This window comes from Macaca mulatta, chromosome 6 (genome assembly GCF_049350105.2).
Source record: "Macaca mulatta isolate MMU2019108-1 chromosome 6, T2T-MMU8v2.0, whole genome shotgun sequence".
NCBI classification, from domain to species: Eukaryota; Metazoa; Chordata; class Mammalia; order Primates; family Cercopithecidae; genus Macaca; species Macaca mulatta.
Genome location: NC_133411.1, coordinates 78,643,512 through 78,657,123, shown reverse-complemented (window position 1 = coordinate 78,657,123; position 13,612 = coordinate 78,643,512). Strand labels below are relative to the sequence as shown.

The window sequence follows — 13,612 nt, the reverse complement described above, 5'->3', positions numbered from 1 at the left end:
TACCATAGGGTCTTCCGTCTACATTAAAGTAGTCGATTTCTTCTTTAAAATACTTCTATTAGAGTGTAATATACATACTAAAAAGTGTGCAAGTCATAATATAGACATAGATGAATTATCACAAAGCAAGTAAACCTGTGTAGGAAGCAGAGCATTCCTACTACCCCAGAAGCCCTTATTGTGGGCCCCACTTAGTCTCTCCGAAGGTAACCGGTATCCTGACTTCTAACGCCACAGATTTTTTTTTTTTTGATGTTTTAACATTTGACACCTTGGTATAAGGAGCCACCTTTACCCATCAACTGGCTTCAACAGTTATCAGCTCTTAGTCTTTGTTTTATCTTATTACTGTTTCCCCATCCCGATGCTTTGGTTAATTTTGAAGGAGATCCCAGGCAGTAAATCATTTCATCCGTAAATATTTTGATACAGATCTCCAAAAGATAAGGATACTTTTCAATACCATTATCACACCTAAAATATTAATAGAGTTGTAAATATCACGAAATATCCAGTTAGTGTTCAGATATCCCTGATACTCTTTTTTTTTTTTTTTTTTTTTTGAGACGGAGTCTCCCTCTGTGGCCTAGGCTGGAGTGCAGTGGCGCGATCGCGGCTCACTGCAAGCTCCGCCTCCCGGGTTCAGGCCATTCTCCTGCCTCAGCCTCCGGAGTAGCTAGCTGGGACTGCAGGTGCCCGGCTAATTTTTTTTTGTATTTTTAGTAGAGACGGAGTTTCACCATGTTGGGCAGGATGGTCTCGATCTTCTGACCTTGTAATCTACCCGTCTCAGCCTCCCAAAGTGCTGGGATTACAGGCGTAAGCCACCAGGCCCTGCCTTTTTTTTTTTTTTGACACGGAGTATTGCTCTTGTCACCCAGGTTGGAGTGCAATGGCACGATCTCAGCTCACTGCAACCTCCACTTCTCGGGTTCATGCGATTCTCCTGCCTCAGCCTCCCGAGTAACTGGGATTACAGGCGCCCGCCACCACGCCCGGCTTTTTGTATTTTTAGTGGAGATGGGGTTTCGCCTTTTTGGTCGTGCTGGTCTGAAACTCCTGACCTCGTGATCCGCCCACCTCGGCCTCCCCAAGTGCTGGGATTACAGGCGTGAGCCACCGTGCCTGGCTCAGATATCCCTGATACTCTCATTTTTTTTTTTTTTTAATGATTTCGTTGAATCAGGATCCAAATAAAGGCTCGTGTATAATACAGTTGGTTGCTATGTGCCCCCCTTAACTCTTTCTGAATCTTTTTAATAGAAACATACAGAAGTAGAGAGAGTAGAATAAACCCCTGTGTACTGTCACCCAGCTCCAGCAGTTATCAATTCCCTACCAATGTTGTTTCATCCCTCCCCACCTGTTCACCAGATTACTTTTTAACAAACTTAATTATCGGGTTATTTTGTATGTATTTTGATATGTACCTCTAAAAGATAAGGATTTTTTAAAACGTAGCTAATCATTCTAAAAAACTAGTACTTCTGTAATATTAAATATTCCATTAATGTTCACATTATTGGGAAGCTCCCTGAGTTCCATGAGAGGAAGTTTTCTTGAGTCTCTCTGCCAAGGAGCGAGCACCCAGGTGACTGGAGCTGAATTGGATTCATGAGCTCTACTGGATTAAATATCTTATTTCTGATTTTTCAGATCACAAATCTTGGGACACGTTTTGGTTTGGGTTACTGTTTTGCTTGTTTGTGTTGGTTTCTGTTGGTTTGTTGGTTTGTTTTCTGTTGATTTGTTTTTGGAGAACCTCCTTTTTGAATCCAAAGAGTATTTGATTGACACATTTGCATTCAGGTCTGTCTCTTACAGACACTTCTTCCATTTTAGCTGAGATTTCGTTTTGCTGTGTCATTTTGGCTCTAGGCGCCTTTGGCTTTTTGCATGAATATTTCAGATCCTGCTCTTGAGGCCTGATGGAGATTTTCTGAAGTCTGCTTTCTTAACTTTTGTCAGTTCCATATTTGCATCTCTGTGGCATCTATTCATTTTCCAGTTTTCATATTTGCCAAGTTCTAGAGATGGGTCTGACTTGTGCATATCACCCTTCTTTAATCTCAATAGTATATATGTACACAAAGCTTGCTTTCATGTTTTTCCTTTATTGGATTTATTTATGTTAAAGCTTCTGATGACAGACAAATAGAAGGAAGTCTAAAACTCTATGTCCAGATTGGTTGCTAGGCTAGTTTTCCATACTTCCTTCTGTATATTCAGTGCATGATATATGTCATGTGTCCTCGTTTTTCTTTTAAAATGTGGGAAACAAAAACAGTTTCAGCCTGTATTTTTCAAGATCAGTTCTTCTAGGACGGACAATAATAATCTGTATCTGTTTCTTTATTACATAAATTAGATAAGGTATGCAGATGACCATAAGCCCAGAAAGAGTTTAGTGTTGCCTGAAAGGGTAACAGTAACGTGCAGTTATGTAGAAAAGAAAAACTGAAACCGTTTTTCACCCAAAGCTACCAGGATTCAATAAAGGATTCATCTTTTTCTTCAGTGACCTTCATTATCACAGCTTTGCCTCAGAGACCACACTCTTTTTTAAGGCTTGTTTTTCAACACATCTCTACTACAGATTTTGTGACAGAATTTTATGTACTGTGAAGCTGTGTTACTTTGGTGTGCACCAGGTTAAAATTATCTTGGCAAAATGAATTTTTGGTCATTATGCAGTGACCCACATAATCTATAAAACTGCTTTTTGCCTGTAATCTGTTGTGTCTGATATTAATGCAACTGTACCAGCTTTATTTTGGCTTCCTAGTGTGTTTTTAATATATTTTCAACTCTTCTGTGTTTATATGATTTATATAGCTAGCTTTTATATTTTTAACCAACCTGCCAATCATTATCTTTTAACTAGAAAGTTTCATCTATTTACATTGTCATTTCATGATTACCACTATAATTGGATTTATTTCTGTCACATTTTGTGATTGGTTTCATCTTTCTTTTTTTTCCTTTTTTATTTTTGGATTGATTTTTACTTTTGGATTATTTTTGTTTTGTACATTTTTTTCCCCTCCACTGGTCTGGAGATTATATCCTCTACTTTTTTCGAGATCATTGCCCTTTAACTTCTAAAATGCATATTTAGCTTAAATTGTAATGCTCATCACACTTTACTATCCTTTAGAACACCTTAGGTCCACACACATGTCTAACCATATGCTCTTGTCTAATAATAAAGTCTTATCCTTTAAAACACACATAACATTCTTTTAAACAGTTTCTGCCCCCCCACCCCGCCCAATTTAACCAATTTTATTTACTTACTGTTCTTTCTAGCATCCAAGTTTTCCTTAAAGGATGTTTTTCCTTCTTCCTAAAAGAAGTTTCTAAGTAACTTCTAAAAAGTTCCTTTAGTGAGTTCTAAAACGTACCTTTAGTGAGTATTAGTTGCTAATACATTATCTGTTTTTGTTTGTCCAAAAATGTCTTCATTTTGCCCTTATCCTTTATTTATTTATTTATTTATTTATTTATTTTTTATTTGAGACGAGGTCTTGCTGTGTTGCCCAGACTGGCCTCCAATTCCTGGGCTTCAGTGATCCTCCCACCTCAGCCTCCTGAGTAGCTGGGACTACAAGCACATGCCAGCATACCTGTATTTTGCCCTTATTTTTTAAAGATAGTTTTGCTACATATGCAATTTTAGGTTGATAGTTTATACTTGCAACATTTTGAACATTTTTTTCTATTTTCTGGATTTTATCATTCCTATTTAGAAAACACCTGTTAGTATAGGTGTTTCTTTCTTTGTAATTTCTCTTTTTCTTTCTGGCCACTTTTGAGATCCTCTCATTCATCATTTTCAAAATAATAAATTTACTTTTTTGACTTGAGACTGTATACATATCCTGAATCTAGAAACCTATATTTTTTATCAGTTCTAAAAAATTCTCATCATTGTCTCATCATACATTCTTATTCATTTTTCTATATTTTTGCTCTTTTACAGTTCTCATTTTTATCTTTGTAGCATTCTGTGTAATTTTTTTTATCTGCCTTTCAGTTCACTCTCACTTCACCTGTGTCTAACCTGCTTTTTAACGTATTCATTGTTTACTTTTTACGGCTTTGATGAGGTATTCTTCACATAAAATAAACTATGCGTATTTAAATGTACAATTTGATCAGTTTTGACCAATGTACAGGTGTATATGTCCGTAAAGTCATCACCACGATCAAGATATTGAGCATATCTGTCACCTGCTGAAGTTTTCTCCTATTCTTTAATCCTTTTCTCCTTCCGCTTCCAGCCCTACACCCCAAATTCCCAGGCGACCGTGGATATGCTTTTTTGTCAGTGTAGAATAGTTTACATTTTTTAGAATTTTATATAGTAAAGTCAACTCTTTAAACAAAATTCTCAGCTTGAGAATTTTGAGAAGAGTGGGTTAAATCCCCCAAAGAGGCATGAGGGCTGACTTTGTAATTTATAATCCTCAGGGGACAAGAATCCTGGTTGTTTACTTTTTAGGGTACGTTATTGTAGTGATAAGTTTTACCTTTTCACTTCAGGTGTAGTTCCCCTAGGTGGTCCTGGCTTTACCTAAGGATCTCTGAACGAGTTTCTCATCTTACAAGTATTGGTTTTATCCTCCCTTCCCCATAAGTCATTGAAACTAAAGCTCTCCATCACTGTAGATCATCATATGCTCTCAAAAGGACTGCTCCCGTCAAAAGGACTGCTCCCTTGAATACTCCAAGTTCATGTTCTCATCTTGCCTTTGGCCTCTGACAGTTACATCTACCTTCTTGAAAGCTCAATCATATGTTTGGGGGGAAAATGGATATTTTGTTTTATTTTTATAGTAGGAAGAATTTTTTTAAAGATATTTAATTCATCTTATTCCAGCAATGGAATTCCTATTCAGTATCTTCTTTGAGCATAGGAGCAACATCTAGGACTTCTTCTGTGTTCCCTCCCCTGGTTGTTTCCAAACATAACTGATGATGTTTCATTAACTACAATCTTCTGGGGCTATTGTTTAAGTCTCAGGCGCTACCTCAAACCCAGAGAATTAGAGTCTCCCTCTGGGTGAAAAAAATCCTAGGAATCTGAAGTTTTAAAGCCCCTCAGGCAATCTGAATCCTCACCCAGGCTTCTGGGCCATTGCACTCTTACTGGGAATAGTGCGGGGTTCTCAATAAAATCTTATATATTCTGAGATCGTTAATAGTATTGGTTTCTTCAAAGGGGAAGGGCATTTTTAGTATACATTTTATTTTCAGGACATGCTTCCACATTGTCTGTCTAGCTCTAAATTTTGTTAAATGAAGAATTCAAATTTCAGATCCATTTTCCCACATAGTCTGTTGTCCACAGCCATCAGCCACCATATGTATTCCTGAGGAGCTGAGTAGCAAGCAAAAAAGTATCTTCTTTGGCACCTCTCTTTGAACAAAACCTGGGCATCTGCTGGCCCCTCACTGAAACGTGAGGTGGGATATTGACTGTGGAAGCCCACAGTCCAGAAGCCTGTGGCGCTGGCCCTCTGCACACCGCAGCTGCCCCAGCTTTCCTGGCCGTCCCTGCTCTGTGCAGTTTTCTGCCTCATTCATCATGGCAGCGCTATACTGTGAGGTGATTGGCCACATAATATATTTAGCAGCAAACCTTTCTCTGACTTGGAATATGCAAATGTTATTCATTAGATGCTGGCTCTGCAGCTGTTACCTTTTCTGAGGCTCCAGCCAATTTCACTTGACTAAAGATTCCTTGGTGGGAAGGATTCACATGCAATCTTGAGTTACCACACTACAGAGGTGATCAGTGAAGCCACCTCATTCCAGAGTTTGGTTATACATTGTGCACAATGTGAAACCCACAAAGAAATGATGGGTTTTTCATTTTAATTAGGCCATAGATCCTGCTCTTGCTATTTTAAGTTAAATTGTAAATTTCGGGTAGAGGGAGGTAATTTCTCATATTGCCTATCATCTAAACACAAGAGCCTTCATTATGAAATGATCATAAAGATTTGCTATTATGAGAGAGACGTTTAACATAAACGTCTACTGTAAACAAGTAGATTTAGTGCTATTAAGTTGCCTTAGTGTGAAGGGGGTTTAAGGACTTTTTTGTTTTTATTTTGTTTTAATCACTTGGCTTCAATCCCTTTAAGACAGTCATAAGAAAAGCTAATTGCTTTTATATCATATCAAGTTCTAAAGTTGTTTTCCCCCAGTAGGTACTGAGTCATTGAGATCAATCCCTCAGGGAAAAAAGAGGAAAAAATGGTTAAATGCAGGAAAAAATGGTTAAATCAACAAATACTTATTACTTGATCATTTCTGCTTGTGTCCTTATTACCTGATAAACCAATTTCTTCCACCAGGGAGTAAACAAACCTTGGAAACCCAATTGCTTTTTTGTTTCTTCCTTTTCTTCCTTTGATTCATTTCTTTAGGTATTTACTAGGTGCCTTTTATGGAACTGTTCTAGGGACTGAGAATGTGTATCTTAGTAATTACATGGATTTTATTTTTAGTGTGAGAGACAGAAAAAACAACACAAATTAGCATTTGTTGGTTTTTATCCTGATTGGCTGATTTATCTTTTAAAAGGCTCACTCAGACTGCTGGGTGGAGATTAGATAATAAGGGTGGGGACAAGAGTTAAAACAAGGTCGAGAGATGAGAGATACTGGCGGCTTAGCAGTGGTGGTGATGAGAAATATATACTTATATTTCAAATCTAGAGCCTATAGGATTTACTGACAAATTGGTTATAGAGTGTGAAAAGAATGGGGTCAAGGATGATGCCTCCATTTTTAGACTGAGTAAACCAGCCAATATAGTGGTCATTTACTGAGATGGGAAAAGCAGATGGAGAGTGGAAGTTTGAGGAAATAAGAGAACATGTGATGTTTATATACCTATTAGACACCCAAATGGAAATATCACCTATGCAATTGGAAATGCAAGTCTGAAGTTAAAGGGAGAAGTGTGGGTAGGTATGTCCATGTGGAGCCAACCATCTATAGGTGATGGTTAAAGCTGTGGCAGAGAATGAGATCACCTAGGGACCGAGCATAGATGGTGAAGGGAAGTCTGCAGTCTACTGCTGAGTCCTAGAGGCACTCCAACATTTAGAAGTCAAGAAGAAGAGGAGATCTTGCAAAGGAAGGAGAGAAAAAGAATATTTTGTGAAGGATAGAATGGTCAGCTGTATCAAATGATAGTGAGAAGTCAAGTAAGATGAGGACTGAAAATTAACCACTGGATTTTAACAATGTGGTAGTGGTTATTGGTGTCAGTGGAATGTGTTGAAGACTGGGAGCTCAGGAAGTAGTAACAGCTGTATCTGAGATGACTCTTTTGAGCAGTCTTGCTGTTAAGAGGAGCAGAGAAAAGGAGACATAACTGTAGGAAATATGAGGGCAAGGGAGGGCTTTTTTGTTTAATACTCTTCAACCTTTGTAACAGAATAGAGGACAGAGAATATGGGCACAGATGCTAGTAACCTGGTAGACATGATGCTCGAAGGATAAAGTTCTCTTTGGATTGCTTCTGTTTTCTCAGTTAAATGAGACACAAAATCATAGGCTGAGAGTGAGGAGAAGGGGAAAGAGGAATTGTAAATTTGAAAAGCAATGACAAGATGTGAACTAAACATTTTGGAGAGTATGCTGCCTAGGATTTCAGACATTTTCAGACTCTGAGATAAAAGTGTGATCTCAGAAATACCAAGTATTCCTATGGATGTTCTGCTGAAAGGAACCAAAATAGGAATCATTCAGGCCAAAAATCATTAAGGATAACCAGAGTGCTGCTGTCATTTGTTCAGGGTAGGTATAAAAGTCACTAGATACATTTCAATTTTTTAAATGTTTTGAATAGCCGATATACATCTATAACCTGATATATAGCTAATATATTTCAAAATACAAAAGGAATAAATGTGTTAGCAATGAAGAGCCTTCTTCCCTGGATCTCATCTCATTTCTTTCTTTTTTTTTTTTTTTTTGGAACCTATCAGGAAATACACTTGCTTGTGTGTCCTTCCAGAAATATTTTATTGATCCTCTCCCCGCCTCTCCCCGTCCCAGGTCTTTTATTTTTCTTTTATTTTTTTCTTTCATGAGCTAATTATATTGAACTTCTTTATTTCCACTTTTATTTTAGATTTAGGGAGTACATGTACAGGTTTATTGCATGGGTATATTGCATGGCACTGAGGTTTGGGGTATAAGTGATCCCATCATCCAGGTACTAAGCATAGGTAGTTTGTCAGCCCTTGCCCCCTTCCCTCTCTCCTGCCTCTAGGAGTCCCCAGTGTCTACTGTTCCCTTTATGTCCTGTATACCTAGTGCTTACCACCCACTTGTAAGTGAGAACATGTGGTATTTGGTTTTCTGTTCCTATGTTAATTTACTTAGGATAATGGCCTCCAGCTGCATCCACATTGCTGCATAGGACATGGTTTCATTTTTTTTTTTTATGGCTGTGTAGTATTTCATGGTGTATATGTACCATATTTTCTATATCCAATTCACCATCGTTAGGTTGATTCCATGTCTTTGCTATGGTGAGTAGTGCTGCAGTGAACATTGAGTGCGTATGTCTTTTTGGTAGAATATTTTATTTTCTTTTTGGTATATATCCAGCAATGGGATTGCTGGATCAAATGGTGGTTCTGCTTTAAGTTCTTTGAGAGATCTCCAAACTGCTTTCCACAGTGGCTGAATTAATTTACCTTCCTACCAACAGTGTATAAGCATTCCCTTATCTCTGCAGCCTTACCAGTATCTGTTATTTTTTGACTTTTTAATAACAGCCATTCTGACTGGTATGAGATGGTATCTCATTGTGGTTTTTATTTGCATTTTTCTGATGATTAGTGATGTTGAGCATTTTTTCATATGTTGCTTGGCTGCTTGTATGTCTTTTGAGAAGTATCTGTTCTTGTCTTTTGCCCATTTTTTAATGGGGTATTTGGTTTTCGCTTGTTGAATTGTTTTAAGTTCCCTACAGATTCTGGGTGTTAGACCTTTGTTGGATGCGTAGTTTGTGAATATTTTCTCCCATTCTGTAGATTGTCAGTTTACCCTGTTGATGGTTTGCTTTGCTGTGCGGAAGCTCTTTAGTTTAATTAGGGTCCCACTTGTCAATTTTTTTTTGTTGCAATTGCTTTTGAGGACTTCGTCGTAAATTCTTTCTGAAGGCCGATGTCCAGAATAGCATTTCCTAGGTTTTCAAACTGATCCATTTTTTAAAAGCTAAATACATGCTAAGAAGTTTTTTTTTAAATAATTCTCGACCCAATTAAATCATTTTTTAAATATTTTAAAGAATAAATATTCTTTTTTCCTCTTTAATTTGTATAAAAATAATTTCTAAAAAGCAAGAAAGAACGTCTCTTTTAATACTTCATGTTGGCAGCCATCTGGCAAGAATTGTAAAAAAATAGGTATCTTTAACAAGGTTTTTTTTTCTTTTTTTGTCTTCACAGCTGATCTTGCATCTTTAATGGATAAAACATTTGAGAGAAAGTTGCCTGTTAGTTCTTTAACAATATCACGGGTAAGAAAATTTTAACATATATATTTTCCAAGAAGAAGGAAGAAAGCCAGAAAGGCCCTTCATGTAGATGAGGCTGTGTAAATAAAAAATACTTTGCATAGGAAATATTTTTCAAGACTATGGTATGTTTTTATAGTTACTAATAGATATTTTTATAGTGTAGTAGCAAATTTCTTTGGCTGAAATAAAAGGTAGTACATTTACCAGATTGTGATATCAGTAATCACTTTTGTGTATCTGATTTATTTTATTTTTTTCCAGGATATGATATTCTGCTGTATGATACCATCAGTTTTTTTAAGTTGATATGTCCTTCAAAGTAATGATATTTACCCGTTAGTATTGGAAGTGTTTTTGATAGCCAAGAAAGTCTGTAAAAGAATGGATATTAATGTTAAAGTTAAACTGCAGCAGAGTAATGGTTGGAAGAATAATGTTAGGTTAGGAATCAGGAATAGTAACCATTACTGAGCACCTTCTATGCCAGTTTTGAATGTATTAGTTCCTTAACATATATTATTTTTAAAATTCTCACTGCTCCCTATGCAATAAGCAGTCTATGTAAGACATCGTTTAATAACTTTTCCAAGTTCACATAGCTTGTAAGCGTGGAAAAACTGAGATTCAAACCCAGATAGCTAGGTTCTCTTCTGTTGCCTGCTTCAAATATATCTGGGCTTGTCTTTATCACAAATTCACTTTATGACACTGGGCAATGAGACCCCTCTCAATTTTCTCATTTTCAGCATGGATACGGTTGCATCTTCCTCCCAGGGAATAATGGGATGCTAAAATGAGATTTTAGCTGTGAAAACTTTTTACAGAAATTAATGGCACCATAAAATTTAAAATATCGTTAAATATGGAAGAGAGAGAGGAAATAAATTACCTTTCTTTTGAATCCTGGTCCTTTCTTTCTGCCTTTTAGTTGAGAAACAGTTTTACTGGTCATAAGTTACATTTAATAGACTCATAATTGGCATATTAGAGGAGAATGGAAAGGCCATTGGTTCATCCCTTACATGATAGGTAAAACTTCTGTATGCCATAATACCTGCTATTTATTTAGGTAGTACTTCAAGGTTTACAGCTTTTATGTACATTTTCTCACTGGTGCCTTATACTCTTCGGGTCCGGTGCCTTTATCCTATTTATGCAGATGGTGCAACCAAGTCCCAGAGGGGCTGTGCCATCTGTTTATGCCATACAGCAAACAATCAGAGCTGTTTCTCAAGCTCAGGTTCTGTGTTTGAACCACATTTTATATGCCCTTAATGGATTTCTAAGTCAAGTCTAGAAGTGCTAGGGATTTTTAGAAAGTCTCCCTCTTTTTACTCTCCTCTCTCTTCTATGAGGTTTTCATTATATTCACAACATGCATTGTCTTCTACGCTTTTTTTTTTTCTTTTTTGCCTCTGAGTCTCTATTTTAGAACAGAATCTGTCTTTGAAATAATCCTTTTTATTTGTTTATTTGGACGATAGTTAATGAGCATACTCAGAGATTTTATGGTTTGAAAGGAGAGTTTGTTGGTAAAGGAATCATAGGTTTACTGTTGCATAGCAGAGCTTAAATCAAAGTAGGAAAAAATGGTTGCAAGACTGAATTCTCTAAATTTAGATGTTTATGTTCTGGGCAATAGTTTTTTAGCCATCAGAGTCTTCATTCTTTCAGCCATATGTTCCCGTGTTTGGAACATAAAGAAAATAGTATCAGGATTTAAAGATAAAGGAAAAAATAGGTAACTAGTTATGATCAGTGCAACACTCCTTGTTCTGAGCAAGCTTCATGTTTGGCTTTCAATCCATTTTCTGATCAAGGTTGTTCCACAAATAGAAAAAGAGAAGCCATTGTATATTCTTTGTTTGCATTAGCATAAAGGGGTTTCAAGGATGGAGCCATACCACGTGAACATTTTTCCACTAAGCATCACCATCGTTCTAATAAAACGGGTGTCCTGTGTTTTGTAAGGTCAATGTGTGATCTAGGCCCTAGGCCAAATATATGACATAATTTATATTCAACCAAAGGTTTCTTTTTCTGTCTTTTAGCTTGTAGACAACATTTCATCTCGGGAAGAGATAGATCATGCAGAGTATTACCTTTACAAGTAAGTTTTCCTTTTGATTTGGCTGTGTACTCTGTGATTTCACACCCTTTTTTACATAAAAGTTGGTATATGTTATGTATAATTTTGACACCTTCTAAGTTTATATTTTAAAGATCTTTTCATATGAGTATAGAGTTTCTAATTTTTTATAACTGCATTTTTTTCCATACTGTGAATGTATCATTTAAACCAGTTCCCTTTTTATGGACCTCTAGATTATTCTCTTTTATATTGTATACAATGTTAAAATTGATAACCTTATACATATGTAATTTTTCACCTAATTTTCATGAGTATATGTATTTATAGTTTTAATCGCTATTGTCAAATTGCTTTCTGTTGAAGTTTTTACATTCCCACTAGCAATGTGTGAGAGACGTATATTTTTACAGCTTGGCCAATAGTTAGGTATTTTCACATTTGCATTTTTTTGCCAATCTGATCAGTGAAAGTTTATACACACGCACACACACACACACACACACAAGTTGAGTATCTCTTACCTAAAATGCTTGAAACCAGAAGTGTTTAAGATTTTGGATTTTTTAAGATTTTTGAATATTTGCATTATACTTACTGTTTGAGTACCTCTAATTCGAAAATCCACAATGCTTCAATGAGCATTTCCTTTGAACATCATGTTGGTGCTCAAAAAATTGTGAATTTTGGAACTTTTCAAATTAGAGATACTCAATCTGTATGTATATTTCTTCTCTCCTTTTTTTTTTTAACAGGTGGAATTATACCCGATATGAACTGTTATGTACCTATTTTCAATTAACACTGTTATAAAACCTTTTCTACATTACCACATTTACTTCATTCTTTCTCAGAGCTGCTGACAATTCCATTGTGAACTACTCACAAAACTCACCCGTGTGTACAAAAAGTATGTTCAGTACAGCATCATTTATGGTAGCAAAAGACTGAAACAACCTAATGCACATTAAATAAAGAACTGGTCAAACAAATATCTGTCAGAATTGTACCTTACAACTAAATTTTTATTGTGATTCCAGTTTTTAAAATCTGATTTGTGATTTGATCCAGTTCCTATGTTCCAAAAATAGACTCAGATTGAAATTTTAAATGTTTCCAGTAAGCATTGCATTAGGGTTTCCCATTTGATCTTGCTTGTTGTGCTCAAGAGAATTTTTAGTTATTTCTGTCTAGATGCATTTTCATTTTTTGTTGTTTTTTTGGGGGGTAGTTTTTTTCTAGATGCATTTTTTAAAGCTTACTGTATTTTAGTGAAAATTTATTCATTTTTCTTTGATTTTGCTAAATAATAATGAGGCTTCCTTTTTTTTCAAATTTCTGAATTGGGTAGATGCTACCACTTTTTGGGTGTTTTCTATTTAAATGTAAACCTCAAGTACGCTAGATTCCGCACCTTAAAAAAACATTTATTTTAAACCTCAGATTGGCTGTAATGGTGTCCTAAGTTGAAATTCTAGGTACTAACTTAGTTGCAAGTCATCTTAGTTGTAAGTGCCCTCTTTTACTTCATTAGGATAATGAAAAATGAACCCCTTGATGAGAGCTAGCCCTGCCTTCCTTTAGTGGCTCTTTGGGACTGTAGGACTGCTTTGGTAGTTATTTTTTGTCTATGGTGAAGGGTGTATTTGGGCTGGCATCTGGCCAGTTCTCATATTTTTATTTATAGCAAAATGCAGAACATAGTTTCAATTTCTAAATATAAGCTGTTTTTTTAGAACTTCATCCTGTGAGATACAGTGCCATAGTATTGGGAGAAGTATGTTCCAAATTCATAAGTACTTCTGTAGTATATCATTGATTTCAGTGACTCAGCATTTCAACAAGTATTTACTTAGCACTTATCATGTGCCCAGGCCCTGTCCTGGGTGCTGGATATCTAATGTTGAATAAGTTAGACATTCTCCAAGTATTACTGAAAAGTTGAAGTTCTGTTTTTAAGATCTTCTATGA

At 36.1% G+C, this 13,612-nt stretch overlaps 1 protein-coding gene across 2 annotated transcripts in view; it reads left to right on the top strand.

Moving 5' to 3' along the window:
- MRPS27 (mitochondrial ribosomal protein S27) overlaps positions 1-13,612 on the top strand; it is a 99,734-nt gene that overhangs the window by 12,247 nt on the left and 73,875 nt on the right. For both annotated transcript variants that reach the window (XM_001098829.5, XM_015140263.3), the window contains 2 exons: positions 9,482-9,552; positions 11,604-11,662. In XM_001098829.5, coding sequence (XP_001098829.3) covers positions 9,482-9,552; positions 11,604-11,662 — 130 coding nt within the window. The remainder of the gene's footprint in view (positions 1-9,481; positions 9,553-11,603; positions 11,663-13,612) is intronic.